The sequence below is a fragment of the Mercurialis annua genome, linkage group LG3 (assembly GCF_937616625.2).
Source record: "Mercurialis annua linkage group LG3, ddMerAnnu1.2, whole genome shotgun sequence".
Lineage (NCBI taxonomy): Eukaryota > Viridiplantae > Streptophyta > Magnoliopsida > Malpighiales > Euphorbiaceae > Mercurialis > Mercurialis annua.
The window spans coordinates 60558248-60570647 of NC_065572.1; the positions used below are offsets into that span (position 1 = coordinate 60558248).

The following is a 12400-nucleotide window of genomic DNA, read 5'->3' on the forward strand; positions in this document are numbered from 1 at the left end:
ATGATTTTTGATTAAACTAAATGTATATAAAGCAATAGTAAATTAAAATCAGGAAAGTTTTGGATAAAAAATATTGATTAAAACAATCGGGGATTAAAAATATCCTTATTCTATTCGGATCATGAAGTATGGTTAACGTGCTGATTTTATAGTTCGAGTTGTGCTAAAAAAACTAAGCCACGCTCTCTCGAGTCAATTAACTAGTAAACGTCTAATCAATTATAATTATTATTCATCAAAAAAAAACAAGCAAATCACTTTCGCATTATTATTAGTAAAAACACAAATAATCAACATACAAAATCAACAACAACCATACTTCATTAATTCAAATAATCATAGTTTAATTTTAATCTCCAATTTAGGGTCAAGTTACACATTATTAAAGCAAAAACAACAACAAAAATGATAAAATAAGTTATTTGAAAGCGTATAAACACATGAAGATGAAATATCCAATGTTGTTGACTCCATATAATTTGTTCTTCAATCATAATTGCTGGTTATGATTATAAACTATGTTAGTCTATGCTAATGTATTTAATTCCAGGTTACATTGGAGGTGATTCATAAAAATTATGATATGAAGGCCTTTATACTCTTTGTTTTTGAATTAGAGCTTCCCATGGCGTTTTCCCGTATTGACTTTTGAGTTTAAAATGAATCCTGGAGAGTAGAATAGGATTTTCAGACCAAAAATAATGAATTAATGTGCAGGGATCATGATCGTCAGCTCGCGAGCACAAGCTAAGGAACTTGTAATCTCGAGCTGCCTTAATACTCACAAGCTCCATGCTTGCGATTGCGAGCCTCTAATGGGAGCTCCCTGCTTCTTGGCTCGCGCTCACGAGCCACTGATGGGGGACCTGGCGAGCACAAGCCACTGATCATATTCGTTTTCACGCCTAAAACCCCCGCGAGTCTCTCCGTTTAACTCTCAATCATAGCCTGATGCTCCGGTAATCTCTGGAATGCTACAACTAAGCCTAAAACTTGTTAATATTAATTGCGCAATTGGTCCTTAAATGTTCAAACATACCAACGAGACATGAAATTGTTAAAGCAAATTAATGCTACATTAATCATCACAACCATTCCTACGGTTGATAATGTTGGTGTATTGAATGATTTCTGGCTATATTTTATAAGTTTAGGTTTTAAAAAATAAAATGGGTATTTTTGTATTATTTTGTTGTGATTTAGTTGGTGCAAAGAGTTTTGATTGTTAATTAGTCGATTTTGATGATATTTTGAATCATGAAGGTTTGTTTTTTTTAGTCATTGACAAATTATTGCCGCCAATTGAAATTTTATCATTACCAAGATCATTTCAGCTAGAATGAGAGGGGTTTTGGGTTACTTGATTGACAAAGCTCAGTATTCTTACCAAAAAAGAAAATTAAAACATAAACTATTCTATAGTTGTCATGTGACTATGCGAGTGAAATCAAACTTAATTGCATGAGCTTGATTACAACTAAATAAAATCATTTAATATAAACTATAAATGATAATTAAAAAAAAGTTAAAACTGATAAAAACAGTAAACATTTGAATTTATTAGATCATTATATATTTATTTAATATAATTTCTTCAAGAAGATAGAAAAATACAATCATATAAAATGATAAAATAAATTAAATAAACTGAAATCCACCAAGGCGGGAATATGTTTGTGAAAAGACATATATAAATTGAAATCAATCATATTACAGGATGGTTCCTTGAATAATAGTAACAAATTTCATTATTTACAGTTTCACTAAGCAATATGGAAACCAAATTAAGAATGCTTTTTCTGTTTGGTTGGTCCTCTTGGTATCTTATCAAGAACTTTGGAATTAAATCTGGCAAACAAGTATTTCATATCTTGACTACTTTTTCCGGCGAAACGGTCCACCTGATCTTCATATCTTTCGTACAGAGCCGGAAGTGTCGCTACACATAGATAAACTGCATCCACAAATTAATCAAAAAAAATAAATTTGATATCTTAATTTTTGATTTATTTACAGTTTTACGTAATAAACATAAACAAACACGAAAAATTAGGCTTCGGGCACTTACCAATGTACGAAAGGGTTAGAGTGTCGCATAGGGATCCAAAAGCTGATAATATCCAGAGACAAATGATAGTCTGAAATTGCAAAATTAATAATCAAAGAAGCTAATTATTTGGGACTAAATTGTGTAATTAATATTCAAAAAATGGATTACGCAATAAGATGCGAAATATAGGTACCCAAAAGAAAGTTGGTAAATCTTTGCCACTTGAAATCTCGTACAGATTTGAAAGTAACCGGTTGATTTGTCCAAAGAAGAATCTCAATGTAGATTCCGGCAACTCTATATCATTAATAGTAGGAGGGTCCCTGAAACCAGAACCTCAATAATGTAATTTGCCAAAATTATAAACATTTATCCGGGAAAAAAAAACATTTGTGGTTATTAAATTTTAGCTTAATTTTAAAATGGTATTCAAAATTGATTTATTTCTTTAAAGTTATTAAAATTTAATTTGTTGATCACCGGTTCGTATATTAATAAAATCTGACTAAAAAAACTAGCGAGGAGGCGAAATACGAGTGTGACGTGGACATTTTACTTAATAAGAGATGATATGGTCTGTATTTCGGTTCTACATCGGGTTTTTTTATCATAACTCGTCAAAGTACCAAATTGAAGTTCAATGACCTTAAAAAAATAAATCAATTTCGAATACCGTTTTTGAAATTAGATTAAAATTCAGTAATTTCAATATTTTTAACCCCATTTATCCATGAATAGTGCATTAGAAAATGTGTTACCTTTTGATGAATCCAAAACCGGCGCCGGTAGACCATAAGAAGAGAGTGACCAACAAAATCAAGAGCAGATGACAAAGAAGAGTAATGAAATGATATTCCACAACTTCAAAAAGGAACCAAATCAACGTAAAACCCATCAGAATTCCTCCTGATAAATATTTATTCTTCCACAGCAATATTTCCGCAACTGCATATTTACTTGCTTGTCAATTAAATAAAAAATCATCATCGTCACATTAAGAATAAAAAATAAAATATTAATTAATTTCACCGTTTCCTCTTCCGAGAATCGCATGAATAGACCTTCGCCGGCCGAATAATTTTGCCGAAGATGTATGGTATTCATCAGAATCAGAATCTTGTATCCCTGGGAGCCTTGGCATGATTACGTGATAAAAATAAAATTTAATTAATTGATTTTTGTTGTGTAAACTTAATGAAGCTGTATAACTGTACAAGATTAAGATGGAGTCGTATATAAAAGGGTGATATAGGGTTCTAAGCTTGGAATCGAAGCAAGTGCATGGCAATGAAGAAAGGTATGGCTTTAGCATAGCTTTGAGGTTTGTCTTTCATGTATTTGTTTCTTTAATTGGTTATCATCTTCCATGCATGCGCAAGGATCTTCCTCATCTTTTGCAAATGATTAGAAAATTAATTATTGTAATTAATTATAAAGATAATTATTGAAGAAAATATTATGATTTTTTCATTGATATTTTGACATTCTGACGTTGTGATTGAGTTAAATTTCCATCTATGAGTGAAAAGTTTATACTTTTACATGAGACAGTTCGAGTGTTCCATCCTTTTCATATCTCTAAAGTTCAAAACATATTCTAACCATTCCTAAAGTTTAAAACATATCTCAACCATCTCTGCCGCCAATTTTTTTAACACTGTTAAATTTCTCTGATGTGGTTTGTGGCTTAATATTCAACAAGTAATTTATTAATTTTAATGACAGATTACCATTACACATTGCCACTTCAGCAAATTTTGGTGGTGTTATGAAAAAAAATTGATGGTAGGGACGGTTTTGATATGTTTTAAACTTTAGGGATGATTCACAGAAAGAGAGAAAGCTCGGGGACCGTTGGTGAAATTTACCCATTACGTTTGAACAAAAGTAGCCTAAATTGCAAAATGAGATGAAATTTTCGTCAACTTTATTGCTTTGAGTTTGATCTATAACTGATTGACATGACATTCTAATACTCTCGGGATGGGATATATATATTTGTTTAGAGCAATTCAATTCGTGCTCCATGAAATTTAATCAAAATGCTGAATTCACCATTAAAATTGCAAAAAACTGTAATTCAGTAAAAAAAATCGTCAAATTTGTCAAACTCTTGCAAAGTTAATTTTGTTTTAACTATTTATTCTGTTTTAATATGATGGAACAATCTTCAAATAGAAGTCCTAGAATATCAGAATAAAAGAATACGCATGCATCAAATTAAAAGGATAGCATTTACTGCTTCTGATTTGTTACATAAGTCATATTTATAGTGTAAAGTATCATATGTCGAAGAGGAATTGATTTTTTTTTTCAAACTATCAATTCATTAATGAAGATTATAATATGAAAAAATGAAAATCATATAACAAGAATTTTTTATATGATCTTTCAAGATTTGAACAATCAAATAAAATGCAACAACCCAAGATACAAGCAAAACATTAAATCGGAAAAAAAATCTAGTCATGGATCTCGCAAACTTAACACAACGATGCACAAAGTTCCGTTGGATGGGGATTTCGATCTCCTTCTTCCGATTTGACGGACGATTCGTTTAATCCGTTAAAACCTAGTATTTTCTAATCATCATTTTCAGATAGATCTACAAAGTTAGATTTAGAAATCTCCCGATTTTAGATGTACAAGAACTTGAATGTAAAGTTCGAACAAACACGAATAATTTTTAATAGATCTAAAAATTCATATCATAAGAAGAGCATAAGACTTTATAAGTTTTATTAGATTTTGAAGAAAAGATTAAATCAAAATATAAACTTTCTAAAGAAGATTTATTGAAACAAAAATTAAAGATTATAAAAGTAATAATATGGGCGGAAAGGGATGATTTTTCTATTATAGCCGGAAAAGTCATCTTCTCCCATCCTTCAAAGGATGAAGATGAAGAAAGTTTTTTTTAAAGATAAGGGAAAGCAAAATTAGAGAGAGACTTATGTAATTGTTTAATAAGAGGAACTGAATTTGAGACTAGTATAATTAGGGGTGAGCAAAAACCGAGTCGAACCGAAAAACCGGGTCAAACCACACCAAACGGAACCGAACCGAATGAAAAATAGTTAATATGGAGTGGTTTGGTTTAGGATTTCTAAAAATTACGGTTTTCGGTTTCGGTTTGGTTTTAGAGTTCGGCCACCGAACCGAACCGAAAAAACCGAATTAATAAGAAGGGTTATTTTAGTCATTTGTCTTCAATACTATATATACATCCTTTTCTTCTAACTTCAAAACCCTACCATTTCTTCTACATCTCTGCCGCCTCCACCCACCATTTCAACAACACTCATCATCTTTTCTACTTCCATCTTTTTTTATCAACTAAATCAAACTAAAAACCTTAATATTTCACTACTCTTTTCTCTCCTTAGTTTTGTATGTTCAAAATATAGGAAAAAGGTGAAAGTCGGACAAGTATTCTTGATGAGCGGAGATGAGGGTTGTTGTTTTATTGTTGGGCCGTTGCCGGAAGTGATGATGATGAGCGGGGATCGGGAAATCCAAGAGTCATTGGCAGTGACGAGGGCTGCCGGTTTCATCTCCGGCCGGCGTGGAATTTTTATTTAGAATATTTTTTTTTACTTTTAAATCTGTAATTGTAGAGACAAAATAATTTTTTTTCGGTTTATATAATTACATATTAATTTTGCTTGTAATATATTGAGATTATTTCTTATTGATTTGGTGTATGTGTTTCGAATTTGTAACTGATAAATTTTCATTTCAGATTTGTCTTTTTAATTTTGTTATGAATTTTTTTTGAACTTTGATGATGTCAAAATTTCGGTTAAACGGTGCGGTTCGGTCGGTTAAAACCGAAAAAACCGCTCACCGAAGTAGGTGGTCTGGTTTCAATAAATTAGGGGTGGTTTGGTTCGGTTTTGGCAAATCACACTCCGCACCGAACCGAACCGAACCGTGCACACCCCTAAGTATAATGCACCGTATCAAATTTGGAATCTTATTAGTGAAGTTCCTTGTATTATGGTAATTACCTTTTTCCTAGTGGCTTTCATTTATTTTTGTTGAATATTAAGTGTGATGGAAATCCCACATTGGAAATATATGAGTAGAATGTGGAATATATAAGTGGGATGGACTACCTAACCCATTACCTTAGGGATTTGGGTTTAATGTGGTGTCCGGCCCACGGTTATATGCTTCACATTCTGGGCCTCATGAATGTATTCTCCCATACATTGCGCTCAATTTGGACCAACAATTTTTGATTATATCATATGGTGAAATTCTTAGCTTCACAACAAGGAGGCTGAAGGAGATGTTTTGTTGGAGGATTGCATCACATTATCGAAACCATTTTTAGATTTATATTTTACCTTTGTAATGCGATCTGTAAATCAGACAGCGCACTTGTTAATCTAGTATCTCGTTCCATATCAAGTCATTGGATTTAGTCTTCAAACTTCCCTAAATATCTACCAATGTCATTGCTTCGGACTATTCTTAATGAGAATCTGCTAAGTTCCAAAAAGAAGTTCATTTTATATTACAATAATATAGAACTCCAAGGGAAATCCAAAAGGACGAATCCACCTTAGTACATTCGAAAAACAAATATTTCAGCTAGCAATTGTACATCAGTAAGCTTAACCATGGAAGCTACATCTCAAGTCACAACTATAAATCAACAATATATATGCAGCACATGAGGACTTGATGTAATACATATGACATAACTATGTTCTCATATAGCTCACTAGCACCATTTTGTTTCCTTTCTTTTATCACCGTCTCTCCGTATCCCCCCATCCCCCTAAATTTGTGGATATTAATCTATTCATAGCGATCATTAAACTTTCACAGGTTCACCGATACTCTGTTGCTGTAGATGCGGATTACTTGGAGCAGCCATGACAACACCTTCATTCTGGTGCTTCTCCCATCCACCGGTGTCAGCTCTACAGTGAGCCCAGTAGTAAAGGATTGAGCCGAACATTGACAATAATGTCAGAGCTGCTCCAGCAGCGAACACGCCCTTACGCAGTGTGGCACATGATAGATCTTCACCGCCAAAGATCCCTCTGTACCTGGTGTGGTATGCATTCCTTGCTGACCCAGCTAACAAGCATGCCTCTGCTCCCAGAAAGCTTAACCTAAACATTGCATTTATTCCTCAAATTTCAGTCTTCCGTTTGACGGATTCTTTCAGTTTTGGCCAATTTTGCAACCAGCTAATGCCAAATGCACTTTCTAAAACTGTGTAACCATCAATTTTATTTTTCTTTATTTAAGTCTGTATATGGATCAACATAACTTCACCAATAAAAAACGTCAATAAATTAATAGATTTGGTCCGCAAAACACTATCCAAATGAACTGCCGTTTCCAATTTGAAACTTCACACTCGTTTCCGATACCAATTGATCTATCGCACAATTGGCACTTATACCATGAATTTATATCATGCAAATTTGTCATAATAAAAAGCCAAAGTGTTACATAAATAGGTTTAGACCTTCCTACAAAATGGTGAGTCATTTAAGCATAACTAAACTAGACAACTAATTTGGGATTAGCACTCACATGGTTGCCCCCACAGACCCGTGTCTTTAATTTGAAGTTCTTTTTAACACTTTATCACTAAAAAAAATCAAGAAAATAAAAGTAGGACAGCCACTAACCTAAAGTTCTTTTTGGTGCCAAATTGCTAATTAAGCTTTTACAATGAACATCAATCAAGAAACACCGTTAATTAAAGAGAGGGGGAAACACCAGCCCAGAGCCAAAATGGAAGAAGTATCAATTAACACTCATCACCTAGAATTAGGCACGATCATATACCGGATTTGCACTGGTCCTCATTCTCTTATATGCAAATCCCAAGTCCGTGCCCAGGCCTAATTTTCATCACTCAAATCCGATCCATGAATTGCATTTCTACACGTTTGGACCACACTATTTCGAGCATACAATAAATATTAACTAAAAAATAAAATTCTAAACCCTCGCGTTAAATTGGGGCGGAGCTTGATGACAAATTAAATGATCAAGCCCGGCCTAATGTGACCGGCATGGCAAACACTCAGCCTATTCAACAGGTCTACCCTCTGCTGTTGGCATTTGCAGGATCAAAGATTGTTAGTTAATCAAAAGTACTTCTGCTAGCAATAAATAAGTTCAAACTGAATTAGTTTTGACTAATGATATGTACAATTACTAGTAGGTTGCAGAAAGCAGGTGAAGAATTTTCAAAGTAGGACCATTCATGATGATACATGACACTGGACAGTTAAGACAGGAGATAAAGAGACAGTAATTGCGGATCAACTAAGCTAATTAAGCCGCGCCATTAGTACTATAAGAGTGTTTATCTCATGCAACGGTGGTGCCACGTCAAATTTAGAAGAGCCAATGAACATTTATAGGAAATCTTAAATTATTTCTTACTATTTTTTACCGTTAAATATTCCATTTTCTTATTTTTTAACCATTAAATATTCCAGCATAGCTAAAGTTTAATTGGTTTGTTACAAGATTGACATGGCGCAACTTATAATTTTCCGTAATATAATTAGGCAATTATGAATGATAATTTCAATAAGATTAAAAAAAAAGGAAAATAAGGTAAAAGAAATTAGAATACCAGGAACCGATGAAGAAGACGATAGCCAGAGTAGTAGAAGAAGTACCACTCAACAGTCCTTTACCACAGCAAAGACACCGAGTAACGCCGTTAACCACCGCTTGGCTTATCAACAACAGCCCAAACGCACCCAATCCGTACACCGTCGACGCATCCGTCGTGTATTTACAGTACGTCCGCTCATCGTACTTGTCCGGCAACACCTCAGCCTAACAAATTAAATAACACACTATAAAAGTTAAATTACAAAGATCGAAACGTTAAGTTACGGAATGAAATGGAGAGAGTACTGACGTGGCTGCGGCGGCTTTCGGCTCCGATGGCGAGGACAAAGGCGATGAGGTGAAGTGCAGTGACTATTACTAAAACGGTGACGGAGAGAGCCATAGACGTTAACTACTACTGCCTACTGGCTTCTGCTAAGCTGATTTAATTGGTGTTTTTTTTAGGACCAATTTGTCTCTTACTTTTTATTTTAGGGTTTGTTTGTTTGTTTGTTTAGATGCTTTTTGTGTTGTATGATTTGTGTCTGAAAACGGTTTGGACTTTGGACTTTGGTCTTCACTCGTTAATTATTTTCAAATTCCTGCTTTTCTGATTATTGTCCACTTATTTATGAGAAAGTTGTTAAATGGTGCCTCAACTTTTAATTTTTTTTATTTTGTCGGTCTCTTAATATTAAAATGTTTTTACACTAATCAATCAGTATAGGAATTGATATTTCACTACAATCACTATATTAAATATTAATTTAATACTATTTAATTGATATTAAAATTTATTAATAGAAGAAGATATATTTGTCCGATTATATAAATGTAGGTGTAAACTAGTTAACGATTAACTATAATACATGGAATAAAAAGTACATAAAGATAATTTTTTATAGTATGAAATAGTGCAATAGATTGGAATTAGAATACCATAAAAACACTAAATAATACAATAAATATATTAAGGTAATATTTTTTGGATTGAAACTATTTTGATATATATTGACTTGGCTGTCAAAGTGAACGACCGTTTTGGACATTCTTCCAATACTTTTCATTTTTAAATGTCGATTTCATCTGGACTACCGGATCACGATGAATTCTCAGTAATTTATCATATTGTAGAGATTATTCAATGAATATTCAGGCAATATTTTCGTTAATTTAGAGCTCGTATATTTGAAGTGTTCAATTTGATGGTGATTAGTGATTAAAAAGGATTGAAATTCTCTCAAGTTCATTTGAACTTATGGGGGTCGTGTTCACGATCTACACCGTTCATCATAAAATGAATGGTGTAGATTAATTTGATTAAAATGAACGGTGTAAATCGTGAACATGACCCCGAATTTGAGAGAATTCCAATCCGATTAAAAATTACTGATTACAGTTAGTAAAAGATTAAAACCAAAAAGAAAAGGTGGGTTGGGGCGAAAGAGGGCATGTGCATGGACCCATTTGCTGACTATTTGAAGAAATTTAACAGCTGGAAACCTTGTAGCTTTTACCTAATATAGGCCACTCTTTCCTCTTTTGGCAAAAGAAATGAAACAACTATTAAAGGTTCTCCAAAGAAAATTGACTTAAGTAGTTTTTTATCCCCTCAACATGTAAGCAATGAGTAATTAATATATAAATTAATTTTAAAAATAAATTAATCATAAATTTACTAATTATGGACAATTAGCCTTATTTTAAAAAATTAACTTAAAATTTGATGGGACAAATTGCCAATTGAGAAACAAATAAATTACAAATTTAAAAGCAAATTGCCAAAACGGGTAATTGCCCATAATACGCAAGTTCATAACTAATTTGCCCACATAATTAATTTACGTGTTAATTGCCCATTGTTTACAAGTTGAGGAGGCAAATTGCTACTTAAGTCAAAGAAAATTAAACACCTTGATTGTTTTTTTACTTTTTTTATCACAAAAGCCTTCAATATTTTTAAAATAACACAATTGAGCTTCAAAGCTTTTTTTTGTCAAAAAATGGTTTCATGTATGGATTAAAAATCGACTACAAAAGTTTCAAATCTAGCCACAAAAACGGAATAGAAAATTGTAACTGATCAGATTATTGGACAATAAAATGTATCAGCAGTCAAAAATATCATAAATACAGATCTAAATATAAATCTAGCTGAATGGTATATATAAATTTTAAATTTAAAAATTACAACAGTATGATTCAAATTGTAAAATTAAATTTATAAATTACTCTTACAAATGGAGGCACAAAAAGACCAAAATTTTAAAGACATTTTGATCAATTTCTAAACAAAGAACCACTAAACAATGAGAGCATAAAACATCGGATTGTAAATCTTAAAATTTCTTATAAAAATCAAGAGAAAAAGCCTTATAAAAAATTGAAGTGTTATGTTGGAGGAGGGCGGCGGCATGGTCAGAGGGAGTTTTAGTGTTGAAATCACTCATAAAAAATTAGTAACAATAAATTATATTAAATAAAAAATTAGTAATTATTTAATATAGGGAAAATAGTTTTTTGTGTTATTTATAACAATATATAATATTATGTTAAACGTTTTTAAAGTAAAATAAGATCAATTTAATGTTCTATTAAATAGGATAAAGTTAACATGTTTTTAAGGTCATAACTAGTTAAAAGATCGATTGCTTTTGAGTGACTAGGCTTAAAAAAGGAAAAATGGTCATCCACACTTGTAAGGTTTGTCTAAAGAAATAAATGAGCCTCTAACTTAATATCTGGAAAAGTTCAAATATGCCTCTAACATCTTAAAAAGTGAACGATCATTTTCCAATTTTAACGCATAATGAGACGTTGGGGGCGTGGTTATCAAAATCGGAGGACTTAATTGTTCACTTTTTAAGACGTTAGTGGCATATTTGAACCTTTCTGGACGTTGAGCGTTTACTTGATTTTCAGGTCAAATGGTAGAGACATAAATGACTGTCACGACCCAAATTTATGAGTCGCGACCGGCGCTAGGGAATGGGAGTGGTAGCTCCGAAACCCGTAGCAAGCCTAAAATCCTGTGTAAATTTTTCGCAAATCGAATCATTTTTCATATATCAAAATACATGTGACCCCATTTTACAAAAATATCAGAGTTAAAATGCGCTATATAAATACATAGACAAAGACATCTAGACTACTGCGGACCGCTAGAATGAAAACCTTCTTTAACTTCTTGTGCAAATGACTTCCGAGAATTTAAAACTTCGGAAGCTTGACTCTCCAAATCATATCATACTATTCCTGAAAAATGGGAGGAGCAACAGGGTCAGTATAAAACTGAGTGAGTTCACCAAATTACACGCAATATCACATAAAGGGTTAAAACCATTGAAAACCCATTTTACATATAGAAAATACTCCTTTGAAATCATATTTCATACCCTCTCTACTTTCCTTCATAACTTTTTGTTTATTTCATAAACTTATAGTTTATACGTATTTGGCATCTTCGATTTCTTATTATGGTGTTGATATTTTTCTTTCTCGTTTTGTTGCATTAATTTTCGACAGAATCTTAAATCTTAGTTTATATCATCATGATTCTAAGTCGAATTAAATCATTGGCAAGTCTCTTGTGACTTGATCCTTATGGTTGGGTCCCGAGATAGTTCAACCGAGTTACCTTCAACCATATGGTACAGTCCCGAGATAATTCAACCGAGTTACTTGTACCATTTCTCAATCCCAAACGATCGATAGGAGTCCCGAGATAATTCAACCGAGTTACTCCTT

The 12400-nt window shown here is 32.6% G+C and overlaps 1 protein-coding gene across 1 annotated transcript; it reads right to left on the reverse strand.

Moving 5' to 3' along the window:
• Positions 1-1671: 1671 nt before the first annotated feature.
• On the reverse strand, positions 1672-9209 carry LOC126674064 (reticulon-like protein B14). Its single transcript, XM_050368434.2, has 7 exons — positions 8964-9209; positions 8670-8878; positions 3080-3183; positions 2809-2995; positions 2244-2373; positions 2069-2138; positions 1672-1954 (listed from the first exon to the last, which is right to left on the reverse strand). Exons 1-7 carry the CDS (start codon positions 9054-9056, stop codon positions 1785-1787), a joined length of 963 nt encoding a protein of 320 aa, XP_050224391.2. The 5' UTR covers positions 9057-9209; the 3' UTR covers positions 1672-1784.
• Between the last annotated feature and the right edge of the window lie 3191 nt (positions 9210-12400).

Excerpts from the sequence above, each read along its gene's own strand:
- LOC126674064 (XM_050368434.2), bottom strand. The coding sequence starts at position 9,056 with ATGGCTCTCTCCGTCACCGTTTTAGTAATAGTCACTGCACTTCACCTC. Across the intron at positions 8,879-8,963 it reads CCGAAAGCCGCCGCAGCCAC|GCTGAGGTGTTGCCGGACAA; the intron begins GTCAGTACTCTC and ends TTAATTTGTTAG. Across the intron at positions 1,955-2,068 it reads TCTAACCCTTTCGTACATTG|TTTATCTATGTGTAGCGACA; the intron begins GTAAGTGCCCGA and ends TTGTGGATGCAG.